Source organism: Crinia signifera, chromosome 4 (genome assembly GCF_055691185.1).
Source record: "Crinia signifera chromosome 4, ASM5569118v1, whole genome shotgun sequence".
NCBI lineage: Eukaryota > Metazoa > Chordata > Amphibia > Anura > Myobatrachidae > Crinia > Crinia signifera.
Window position 1 is genome coordinate 21,190,727 of NC_139220.1, and position 13,836 is coordinate 21,204,562.

General features: G+C 46.6%; 1 protein-coding gene across 1 annotated transcript in view; it reads right to left on the minus strand.

The window, feature by feature from the left end:
- ZMAT2 (zinc finger matrin-type 2) overlaps positions 1 to 13,836 on the minus strand; it is a 37,510-nt gene that overhangs the window by 13,381 nt on the left and 10,293 nt on the right. The window contains exon 4 of the mRNA XM_083181375.1: positions 1,513 to 1,586. Within this exon, the coding sequence (XP_083037501.1) occupies positions 1,513 to 1,586 (74 nt within the window). The remainder of the gene's footprint in view (positions 1 to 1,512; positions 1,587 to 13,836) is intronic.

Below are 13,836 nucleotides of genomic sequence, written 5' to 3' on the forward strand. Positions count from 1 at the left end.
GCAATCATTACTAACGGTCACATATCCCAGACCACCTAGCAGGTGCACAGGTGCAATCATTACTAACTGTCACATGTCCAAGACCACCTAGCTGGTGCACAGGTGAAGTCATTACTAACTGTCACGTTCCCCAGACCACCTAGCTGGTGAATAGGTATTTAAGTCATTACTGACCGACTCATTACCCAGACCACTTAGCAGGTGTAGTCATTACTAGCTGTCACATTTCCTAGGCCACAGGTGCAGTCATTAATAACGGTCACATTTTCAAACATGTGCTGCATTCATTCCTAACTGACACATTCTACAGAACCACAGGTGGCCTGGAAAACATCTTCAGGACCCGTTTGGCCACCCCCTGCATTAGACACTAGCACTGTGGGCTGCAGTTAGCGGCTAATAGTAAAGGTGACAGGGGAGGAGGAGGGGTGCTTGAACATAAATAAGCCTAAAAATATAGGTACAGCTCGAATGGAAGATTAATATTTATGTGCATGTAAATATAATATAATAAAATATCATCCCTTAAGGATCATATACACATGTCAAGTGTCCGTGAATCTCCAAAATACTGCCATCTGCTGGCAGAGAGTGAAACAACATATGTCTCACACATGCACAAACACAGAATGAAGCAGACAAGCTTTCGAAGCTTTTGCTTTGAGTGGGCTTACTAGTTGCAAACAAAGTAAGCAGTGCTGCCACCTGCAGGGCACAGATGATAAAATCATTGTAGGCCTGCCAGTAAGCAGTGCTGCCACCTGCAGGGCACACATGATAAAATCATTGTAAGCCTGCCAGTGGATTCAGTTTGAAATCCCAGCGGTCGTGATCCCGGCCTTCAAAAAGTTTGTAAAGTGCAACGGAATATGCTGCGCTATATAAGAAACTGTTAATAAATAAATGTTCTGTGCCCTGTAGGTAACAGCCCTACTTACTGGCAGGGGATGCAGTTTAAATCCCGGCAGCCGGGATCCCGACCGCCGAAATCCCGACAGGGGGGGGGGGGGACGACGTGGATCGCCCCCCCTTGCGGGCTCGCTGCGCTCGCCACGCAGCGGGCCCTGTGCCTCGCTACGCTCGGCACGCTAATTTATTCTCCCTCCAGGGGTGTCGTGGACACCCACTGAGGGAGAAACTGTCGGGATTTCGGCGGTCGGGATTCTGAACACCGGGATCCCGACCACTGGGATTTAAACTGCATCCCCTGCCAGTAAGTAGTGCTGTTACCTACAGGGCACAGAACATTTATTTATTAACAGTGTCTTTTATAGCGCAGCATATTCCGTTGCGCTTTACAAAAGGAGACAGTGATACAACAAACAGGGTATTTACAGATAGTCAAAAGGTAGAAGGGCCCTGCTCACAAGCTTACAATCTATAGATAAAACCTAAGTAAGGTACTACGGCCACAGAAGGTAATATAAATATTACAAGCATGTGAAAGGCAGCGAGTAATTTGCATGTGAATGGAAAACCAGTCAAATAAATTGGGTTATTTTATTTACTTACGTTTTTTGCCATTGATATGGTCCAAGAAGTTGATGGAATCTTTCACCACACAGTCACAGACATTGCAGTAATAGCTGGAAAAGGAAAAATATATATTTTTTGTATTATAATTTTTATTAGTAATAATCTTTCACATTTATTTGTTCAGTTTACAATGCAAAAGCAAATACGGTTATAAAGCAACAACCCCCCGGCTATTTCCCTGCATTACTATGCCAAGCAAGTGCTAAATAACAGCCCTGAACGCCAGCCACCTACTTAGCAGAGGCAGCTACTGGCCATTATCCACGAGTGTGTTACATCACTAGGAACCAGTGACATCACCGTGTGACTCCGGTCTCAGTGACGTCACTAGTTATTAGTGAAATCATTGGGTTGCGTTTCTGTGAATGTTGGGTTAGTAACCTACGTGTTCCGAACATTTGGGACATTGCTTGAGAATACGATAACAGCAATCTGGTTCCTCTCCCGCTCTCCTGAGATGACAGGTCCTGTTGTGTCAGCCCACGCACTATAACGTGTCGTCAGAATTAAAGGGTAATATTTTGGAGAAGGCGGGGTATGGGGTGGGTGGGTGTGTGCTTAGGCGAGGTGCCACCATACACAGGGTAAGGGGCTTATTTTTCATAGTATAATTGCAGCTATACCCCTGAAAATACCCGGCACTAACCAGAGTACTTGGTGGTTTGGGAGCTGCCCATTAATCTAAGATTTCAAGGATAGTGGTACAAAGGTAATTAGTTAGCTTGGTGAAGTATGGGTGATGTTAGTATATACTATGTGTATAGCAATGCATAGTAGTGAATAGGCCAACCTTAACATTCCGATATGGAGAATCCCAACAGGGGCTCCGTACATGACTTAACCCTATCCCCCAAACCCTTCCCACTAGTGCCTAACTCTAACCCCTGTACCCTGCAGCCTAACCATAACCCCTCCTTATAAATGTCTAAACCTTACAACCCCCCTTTCCCCGGCCTGACCCAAACACCCGCCCAGGTATACTTCCATTCGGGATGCCGGCTGTCAGAATGAATGTGTTGGCACCCTGATCCATTTCAAAGTTCCGGTGAAGGTGTTCTAACGGCTACCGGCATCCCGACTCCCAGGACTATAAATGCATCCCGTCAGGTGGTTTATTGGGTGAAGAAATGATATACACATTCAAAATGCCAACAATCAGGACATTGTTGAGATTTCGATATCTTTACTTTTTATCACTAGCGGTAACCCTAAGGCAACGGTCCTCAGGACCCCACACAGTTCACCTTTTCCAGGTCACCTGACAGGTGCACTCATTACGGACTGACACAGGTGGAGCTATTTCATTGGATTCTGTGAGGAGACCTGTAAAACATGCAGTGTGGGGTCCTGAGGACAGAGTTTGAGAACCTGTGTCTTAAGGCAAATGGAAATGTCGACATTGTGAAGCTGGTAGCCGCACTGCGTGGACCCAGCGGTTCTCTTATACAAGTCTCACATGTATCGGTCTCATTTACAGGAGAGATTGATTTACATCCTTTGTCATCTTTAGTTCCCTGCCTAATGCACTTCTATACAAGGGACATTTGAAAAGCTTTTGAATACAATCAAACTGAAGGTTACTGGCTGCTGTCATTAATAGCAGAGGGGACATAAATCAGAGGTTTACCATCACAATGATTGTGTATGCCTGCGGGAGAAAAGAGCTTTTCCAGGACAGGTTCCGGTCAAAGATCCAGGAATGGATCAGACTTATGCAAACTTATCAACAAGCCTAATTGGCCTGACGAGGGGCACAAATACGAAATGGAGAGAGACAGACAGAGGGTGGGGAAAGAGATGAGAAAGAGGGATGCATATGGGTGTGTTTGGGGGAGGGGGGGGGGTTCAAAATCCATGCTGCACTGGAGGTGGGGCAGATGTAACAGGTGCAGAGAGAGTTATATTTGGGCAAGTTATTTTCTCTCTGCACCTGTTACATCTGCCCCATCTGCAGTACAGCATGGTTTGGTCTATTTGCTAAAAAGAAGTGTGCGTTGCGTTCAGGTCTGAATTAGGCCCATTGGCAGATTGAGCTGCCCGTACAAACCAACGACAGGGTGGGAAGGGGAGGGGGACTAACAATGTCTGGGAGCATGTATCGTTAATAATATTGAGCATGTTCAGTGATGTGTCGTTATCGCACATATCGTTACAGATATATCGCCAAGTGTATACAGAGAGAGAGAGAGAGAGAGAGAGAGAGAGAGAGAGAGAGAGAGAGAGAGAGAGAGAGAGAGAGAGAGAGAGAGAGAGAGAGAGAGAGAGAGAGAGAGAGAGAGAGAGAGAGAGAGAGAGAGAGAGACCCAAAGTCATTGGCGGGAAGGGGATACAAGAAGCACCTACCTACCCCCACACCACTCTACAGTCATTGTTTGATAGGCGCCAATTATCCTACTAGTAAGTTTTTGGATTGTGCGTGCAAATCGCATTGCTGAGAGTATGTACAAACTCTACACACATATATATCTCTGGTTGGCTTTAATGCCGTGACAAATAGCTGGGAGGTAGCAAGGAAAACCAGTCAACTACCGATCAGCTCATCATGACCATCCTGGTCCATGGACTAGAGCTGACCTTCCAGAGGGTGCGAAACTTCCTGGTTGTGGCCCAAGCGATTGGTCTAAATTAGGGATGGGGAACCTTCAGCCTTTCTGCTGTTGAGCCGCACACCCAGCATGCCTTGCTACAGTTTATCGACCATGCTAAAATGGTTGCAGGGAATGCTGGGATTTTGAGTTCAACAACAGCTGGAGGGCCGAAGGTTCCCCATCCCTGATCTAAAGACACACAAAGCTGGTTGATGCTTTATCTGGGAACAGCTCTGGAAATGAAATGCTGCCAAACGGGATACGGTCATTAGGTCGACAGGCCTTAGAGCTACACCTGAAATTGGTCGACAGGGTCAGAAGGCCGACACAAGCATTAGGTCAACAATGAGAAGGTCGACAGTCAAAAAGGTTGACATAAGTTTTTCAAAAAAATTTTAGGCCGAAATGCGGTATTTCATGACCTACCATCCACTACGGCGTGGTGGCAGAATATAATAGTGCGTTGAGTGCAGAAAGACACTGTGCCCGAAAGCATCGGAGGGGCCATGTTATGCTTAGACGGTGTCCATGTCGACATTCAGGACAAAAAAATTGTGAGAACTGCATGTCGACCTTCCTATTGTTGACCTGATGCTTTTGTCAACCTTCCAACCCTGAAGACCTTAGCCACGTCGACCTTCTCTGGTCAACTTAAATTGGTTGGACCCAATCACCTATACCCGGCCAAACACTGTGCTCGCCAGCCCCAGATCCTCATCCACTGCATCCGGAGACTCGCTGACGTGTGCGTGTAATAACAGAGGATATGAACAATGCCACCGGCTCTAGAACACTGCGACGTACGCCAAAGCTCTGTGTACAGACGGAATAGGTCAGACCCTGATAGGAACAATGTACCCGGCTCTAGAACACTGCGACGTACGGCAAAGCTCTGTGTACAGACGGAATAGGTCAGACCCTGATAGGAACAATGTACCCGGCTCTAGAACACTGCGACGTACGGCAAAGCTCTGTGTACAGACGGAATAGGTCAGACCCTGATAGGAACAATGCGACGTACGGCAAAGCTCTGTGTACAGACGGAATAGGTCAGACCCTGATAGGAACAATGCCCCCGGCTCTAGAACACTGCAACGTACGGCAAAGCTCTGTGTACAGACGGAATAGGTCAGACCCTGATAGGAACAATGTACCCGGCTCTAGAACACTGCGACGTACGGCAAAGCTCTGTGTACAGACGGAATAGGTCAGACCCTGATAGGAACAATGCACCCTGCTCTAGAACACTGCGACGTACGGCAAAGCTCTCTGTACAGACGGAATAGGTCAGACCCTGATAGGAACAATGCGACGTACGGCAAAGCTCTGTGTACAGACGGAATAGGTCAGACCCTGATAGGAACAACGCACCCGGCTCTAGAACACTGCGACGTACGGCAAAGCTCTGTGTACAGACGGAATAGGTCAGACCCTGATAGGAACAATGTACCCGGCTCTAGAACACTGCGACGTACGGCAAAGCTCTGTGTACAGACGGAATAGGTCAGACCCTGATAGGAACAATGCGACGTACGGCAAAGCTCTGTGTACAGACGGAATAGGTCAGACCCTGATAGGAACAATGCCCCGGCTCTAGAACACTGCGACGTACGGCAAAGCTCTGTGTACAGACGGAATAGGCCAGACCCTGATAGGAACAATGTACCCGGCTCTAGAACACTGCGACGTACGGCAAAGCTCTGTGTACAGACGGAATAGGTCAGACCTGGATAGGAACAATGCCCCCGGCTCTAGAACACTGCGACGTCCGGCAAAGCTCTGTGTACAGACGGAATAGGTCAGACCCTGATAGGAACAATGCACCCGGCTCTAGAACACTGCGACGTACGGCAAAGCTCTGTGTACGGACGGAATAGGTCAGACCCTGATAGGAACAATGTACCCGGCTCTAGAACACTGCGACGTACGGCAAAGCTCTGTGTACAGACGGAATAGGTCAGACCTGGATAGGAACAATGCCCCCGGCTCTAGAACACTGCGACGTCCGGCAAAGCTCTGTGTACAGACGGAATAGGTCAGACCCTGATAGGAACAATGCACCCGGCTCTAGAACACTGCGACGTACGGCAAAGCTCTGTGTACGGACGGAATAGGTCAGACCCTGATAGGAACAATGTACCCGACTCTAGAACACTGCGACGTACGGCAAAGCTCTGTGTACGGACGGAATAGGTCAGACCCGGATAGGAACAATGCACCCGGCTCTAGAACACTGCGACGTACGGCAAAGCTCTGTGTACGGACGGAATAGGTCAGACCCTGATAGGAACAATGTACCCGACTCTAGAACACTGCGACGTACGGCAAAGCTCTGTGTACGGACGGAATAGGTCAGACCCTGATAGGAACAATGCACCCGGCTCTAGAACACTGCGACGTACGGCAAAGCTCTGTGTACAGACGGAATAGGTCAGACCCTGATAGGAACAACGCACCCGGCTCTAGAACACTGCGACGTACGGCAAAGCTCTGTGTACGGACGGAATAGGTCAGACCCTGATAGGAACAATGCCTCCAGCTCTAGAACACTGCGACGTCCGGAAAAGCTCTGTGTACAGACGGAATAGGTCAGACCCTGATCAGAACAATGCACCCGGCTCTAGAACACTGCGACATACAGCAAAGCTCTGTGTACAGACGGAATAGGTCAGACCCGGATAGGAACAATGCCCCCAGCTCTAGAACACTGCGACGTCCGGAAAAGCTCTGTGTACAGACGGAATAGGTCAGACCCTGATAGGAACAATGCACCCGGCTCTAGAACCCTGCGACGTACGGCAAAGCTCTGTGTACAGACGGAATAGGTCAGACCCTGATATTTAGCTCAAGAAAGAAAAAGCACAAATCCCATAAATATGAAACATTCTAAATGCAGCAAATAAGAGACTTATTGCTCTCGCAGTCAGCAAATGCTATTTACTTTGTGTCTGATATTTGGACAGCCGTGTCTTAAAGCGAATCAATAGATTTTTATTAGTTGCAGGTCACCAGTCGCTGCTCATAACTATTCTCTTATTGGAAATACAGAGGAATACAGAAATTGGTTCCAGGGTCCGGTATAACAAACAGAGTCATCTTTGTAATGCACCAAGACATTACGGTAATGGCGCAATAGCTGCGGAGATGGACCCTGATCTCTGTACTCACTCCATGGAGATAGAGATTGAAGCGGTTACAATGGTTTCTATTGTGGAGAGCACTACAGTAACAATACATCCTCTTGTATCAGATCCTCATAGGGGAAGAGACGGATGGTTTGCTCTTGCATGTAACAATCCTAAGCGGGGTAGACAGTGGGCGATATATCGTTAACGATATGAACCATATGGAGTGTATATTGTACAGTGTGTACATTCAATATCGTTAACGATGTGTACAGTCTCGGGTCGATAAGGTTGTCTGTACATGCAGCTCAATCATACAATATAGTCAGCGACTGCATGTATGGATTTGGGGGCAGGTGACGTTGTGAACAATAATGGCCATTGTGTATGTATTATATTGTTTTCCCGCGGCAACAGCACCGATATAGTTAACTATCTGCGGGAATTGCTTAGGGCAGGGGTGTCAAAACTTTTTTCGAGGAGGGCCAGTTTTGGTGAAGTGAAAATGTGGGGGGGGTCGACCATTCAGCCTGACATTCTTTGAATCATTAATCACATCAGAATGGTCTGCCTCCATTCACTGTATGTCCCCCACTCTGCCCCCTTCACTGTATATTTCCCTGCCTGACCATCTTTCTCTAAGTCCCCCAGCATGCTCCTCCTTCACTGTATGTCCCCCACTCTGCACCCATTCACTCTGTCCCCCAGCCTGTCCCCCTTCTCTGAATGTATATCACTGCCTCCGTTCACTGTATGTCCCAAAGCCTGACCCTCCTTCATTGTATGTCCCCCAATTTGCCCCCATTCACTGTATGACTCCCAATCATAATGTCCCCTACTCTGCCCCCATTCACTCTGTCCCACAGCCTGCCCCCCTTCTCTGAATGTCCATCACTGCCTCCATTTATTTATTTTATTTATTTACAGTTTCTTATATAGCGCATACAAATTCCGCAGCGCTTTACAGAGCATAGTTATGAGCAAACACATAAAAAATTACATTACAAGACAGTTTAGGACAAGTACATGGTTAATACGGATAGTTGCATCAGGGGACAGGACACTGAAGCAATTATCAGGGTGGCAGTGGTTTATATATTCTAAGAAAGGCACATGAGGAGAGAGGGCCCTGCCCTCCATTGACTGTATGTCCCCCTGCCTTCCCCCTCCCTTCTCTGTATGTTTCCCAGCCCCTTGTGTGAGCCAGAGAATGGAGAGGCAAAGCAAGAACTGCAAGGACAGGAGATGCTTCCCCCTTGCTGCACCCCCTCCCCACACACTGCTGTCACTGTGATTGTGGAGGAGGGTGATCTACAATTGCAGCTGCAGGGGTTGGATGCATACTCACCCGAAAGACGCCAAACATTTCACTGTGGCGGCAAGCACCTCCTCACTGCTGCAGACAGTAAGGTAGAGGCACGCTCGCTGGGGCCCCATCTTTAGTGCTCTGTGTCCCGCATCTGATGCTCCACCCGCTTCTGGCTGGAGGCTGCGGCCCACTTGAAATGAAAGCACGGGGCGCAATTGGCCCCCGGGCCAGACTTTGGACATGCCTGGCTTAGGGTGTACCTACGGGCCACACGATATAGCGCTCTATATGCAGCCAGGCTTGGGAATGCACCATGGGCCAGATGGGGATGCTGTCCTTTGGTCAACAGTGTCTAGGTCACAGCTGCCAGGCTATTAACTAATCAGCCCCGTTCTAGTCACATAACTCCCAATCTCTACCCCCTCCACTCGCTGCCCATAATATGGCAAATCATTTTCAAGATTAATTTATTGAGTTTCAAAGCCCTACATGACCACGGCCCCAGGTACCTGAAGCAGCTTCTGATTCCATACTGTCCCACCGATTACTGTAATCTGTAGATGAAGGACTTTAGCAGTACCTAGGACCTCCTGTAATTCATCTGGGGGGTGGAGCTTTTAGCCATGTGACCCTGACTCCAGGGCTGTGGAGTCGGAGTCGAGGAGTCTGAGTCGGAGCAAATTTCGAGTACCTGGGGTCGGAGTCGGCAAACAATGCACCGAAAATTATAATTAATGACTTCTCTACTGTAAGAATAAAGACCAATGCATGCAGTGCCTCACGTAACCACAAAACGAACACGTTAAGTGACTGTGAAAAGCATGCTTTTCATGTGCTTCACTATATGGCACGCAACGCACAATTCGGAGCACCAATACTTATAAATGTATTCTCCCTTGTAGTTTACAACTTATTTCCAACGTTCAATAAGGTTTTCAATACCTCGAAAAATTCATTCAACCAAGCTCTCCCACCATACGCACAACATCTTTTTACGCGGATGAAGATCTTGTTTCATGCGCGGGGTCGTTTGTTTACCTTGGCTAAGCCATTCCTTACGCTGGTTCATATTGATGTACAGGCACCATTTTTCGGCGCCAGTAACGATTCGGTAAAGAAATCGTTCCTTGTGTCCGTGAATTGAACGGTGACGAGCAAGCAAACCAGCGGACAAACATTGTGTTTGTCCTTTCCTTTAACTGTTCAATACAGTAGACTGTTGGCTTCCCAGCATCTAGTTTCTGTAGTAATAATATGTATGTTGCCTTTCTTTCCTTCAAGGAATGTATCAAATACATTCGCTTATTAATACAGAGGAGTCAGAGTCGAGGAGTCGGGGTCAGCCGTATGAGGAGTCGGACCATTTATCTATCGACTCCACAGCCTGACTCTATGGAACTCACTTCGCGCACGGTTCGAGAAGCCCCCACTCTAGAATTCTTTAAAAACAGACTCAAGACTTTCCTGTTTACTCAATCATTTCCGTAATTCTCTTAAGTTTAGTTTATGAAAAGCTTTTCTGTACTTCATGGTTCTTGTACTGTATTACATTTATACCTGTATTACATTTATACCATCTGGTAAGCACCTGGAGTCCTATTGGAGAACGAGCGCTATATAAATCAGGGAAAGGGGGGACATGATAGAAACTTTCATGCACTGATACTGGAGGGAGGAAGATTCAGGGGAAATGTGAGGAAGAATTACTTCACAGAAAGAGTAGTAGATAAGTGGAATAGCCTCCCATCAGAGCTGGTAGAGGCAAATACAGCAGTACAATGTAAACATGCTTGGGATAAGCATATTGATATCCTTACAAAGAAATAATGATCAAATATGGTTTGAGGTAACATGTTTAAAAAAGGGGCAGACTAGATGGGCCAAGTGGTTCTTATCTGCCGTCACATTCTATGTTTCTATAAATAAAATGATTATTAGGTCGACAGAAAAAAAAAACAAAAAAAAAAAACTCATGCCAACTTTTTCTTACATCAACCTAATGCATGGGTTGACCAAACGATCCACACCCGGACAGATGTACTACACCTTGAAGGGTGATCAAATGAAGAGCGATAGACCACCAGCCAGCTCATAACTAACTTTTCAACCCAGCCTGTAACATGACAGTTGGCTGATGGTTTTATCGTTCTCTACTTTATCACTTCTAAAGCTTAGTACATCGGGCCTCATGTGAGGTTATACGTTTGGCACCAGGGAAGTTGAAAGTGCATAACGTAAATGTGATTATTGTGATATGTGACACTTGCGGCATCCAGATGGCTGACAGACAACGTCTAGGGCCATATAGTCAACACGGTGAAAAGGTTGACACAGGTATAAGATCGATGTGGCTATCATAGACACATGAAAAGGTTGCCATGAGTTTTAAAACAGCTATTTCATACTTTAGAAACATAGAATTTGACGGCATATAAGAACCATTTAGCCCATCTAGTCTGCCCCTTTTTTTTATCCTTCAGGTAATCTCAACTAGGGTGGCCAATCCCGGGATCGGGATCGGCGGGATCCCGGGATTTGGCCCCCAAAACACCGGGATTTCAATCCCGGGATTGGTGTATCCAATCCCGGGATTTCGGGATTAGACTGCGCATGCGCAGTCTAATGCCGGGCAGCATCTGAGCATCGCTCAGATGCTGCCCGACTTCCCCTGTACCCAGCAGTGCGGCCCTGCGCAGCGTGACGAGGTCATAGGTCACGCTGCGCAGAGACCCCGCCTACCCACCCGGCTCACGGAAAACACTTTCCTCCACCCGGCTTGCTCCGGTCCGAGACCCCGTCTACCCACCCTGCTCCCGGCGACCCCTCCTGGCTCCATGCCCACCCTCCCGACGACCTCAGCCAGCAACGTCCTGCGCAGCGTGACGAGGTCATAGGTCACGCTGCGCAGCCCGCCCCGCACAGACAGATAAGAAGCATCCTGATACTGAAGAATGTGCTGGCTCACGGAGACCCCGCCTACCCACCCCGCTTGCTCCGGTCCGAGACCCCGTCTACCCACCCTGCTCCCGGCGACCCCTCCTGGCTCCATGCCCACCCTCCCGACGACCTCACCCAGCAACATCACCATGCCCAAGTAAGTAAACATGCGGGGCATTTTTTTTTTTTTTAGGGAAGCCAATCCCGGGATCCCAGGAATCCCGGGATTGAGCATTTTTCAATCCCGAATCCCGGGATTGAAAAAATGCCCCGGGATTGGCTTCCCTAATCTCAACCCTTTTTGATCCTTATTTCTTTGTAAGGATATTCATATGCCTATCCCAAGCACGTTTAAATTGTTCTACTGTCTTAGCCTCTACCACCTCTGATGGGAGGCTATTCCACTTATCCACTACCCTTTCTGTGAAGTAATTCTTTCTAACATTTCCCCTGAACCTACCTCCCTCCAGTGTCAGTGCATGTCCTCGTGTTTTATTACTTGTTTTCCTTTGAAGAAAATTTCCCACCTGTACTATGTTAAAACCCTTGATATATTTGAAGATTTCTATCATGTCCCCCCTTTCCCTTCTCTGCTCCAAACTATACATGTTAAGATCTTTTAGTCTATCCAGGTAAGTTTTGTGATGTAGGCCATGAACCATTTTAGTTGCCCTTCTTTGTACACTCTCCAATGTATTTATATCCTTCTGAAGATATGGCCTCCAGAACTGGACACAGTATTCCAGATGAGGCCGTACCAATGACCTATAAAGTGGCATTATTACGTCTTTTTTTCTGCTACTGATTCCTCTCCCTATGCAACCAAGCATCTGACTAGCCTTCCTCATTGCTTTGTTACATTGCCTCCCTGCCTTTAAGTCACTTGAAATAGTGACTCCTAGATCTCTTTCCTCCTCAGTAGTTTCCATTATAGTACCCTTGATACTATATTGAGCCTTTGGGTTTTTGAGTCCCAAGTGCATAATTTTGCATTTTTTAGCATTAAACTGTAGTTGCCATTCTCTTGACCAATTCTCAAGTTTACTTAGATCATCAGTCATTTGATTTACCCCTCCTGGTGTGTCTACTCTGTTGCATATCTTTGTATCATCTGCAAAAAGGCATACTTTCCCTTCAATACCATTTGCAATGTCACTAACAAAGATATTAAAGAGCACTGGTCCAAGTACAGATCCCTGGGGTACTCCACTGGTAACATGTCCCTCCATAGAATGCACTCCATTTACTACAACTGTCTGTTTCCTATCCTGCAACCAGGTTCTTATCCATTTAATTGTTTTATAATCCAATCCCACACTTTCAAGTTTATTTAGCAGCCTGCGATGTGGGACAGTGTCAAATGCCTTACTAAAGTCTAGATATGCCACATCTACAGCCCCCCCTTCATCTAGTATTTTGGTCACGGAGTCAAAAAAGTCAATGAGACTTGTTTGGCATGATCTCCCTGCAGTAAAACCATGCTGTTTTGGATCCTGTAAGTTGTTTAATTTAAGATATTCCACTATTCTTTCTTTTAATAATAGTGTTTCCATTATTTTCCCTACTACTGATGTAAGGCTCACTGGTCTGTAGTTACTTGCTTCTTCTTTGCTTCCGCTTTTGTGCAGTGGAACTACATTTGCTTTTCTCCAGTCCTCTGGAACTGCACCTGTATCTAGTGACTGGTTGAATAAATCTGTTAATGGCGCTACCAACACGTCTTTTAGTTCTTTTAGTATCCTTGGATGCACTCCGTCTGGCCCCATTGATTTATCCACTTTCAGTCTTGAAAGTTCTGATCTACCTTATTTTTATGAATGTCCTTGCAACTTAACTGTGGTCCCTTCCCTTCTCCTTCTATAGTGAATACAGAGCAAAAGTAATTATTTAGATGATCTGCAATTGCCTGGTCTCCCTCCACCAAATTCTCAGTGTCTGTCCGCAGTCTTATTATTCCTCCATTTGATTTTCTCCTTTCACTTATATACTTAAAAAAAGTTTTGTTTCCTTTATCTACCGACTGAGCCATTTTCTCCTCAGCTTGTGCCTTGGCACGCCTGATCACTTTCTTAGCCTCTTTGCATCTGGCAAGATACACTTCTTTGTCATTATTATTTTGAGTCTGCTTGTATGTCCTAAAGGCCATCTTTTTTGCTTTTACACTAGTTGATACCTCTTTAGTAAACCACACTGGCTTCCTTTTCCTGGTACTTTTCTTAACCCTTTTGATACAAAGGTCCGTTGCCTTTAGTATTGCACTTTTTAATTTTCTCCACCTCTCCTGCACTCCTTTCAAGTTCATCCAATCTGCTAATAAATCGCTTAAACATCTCCCCATTTT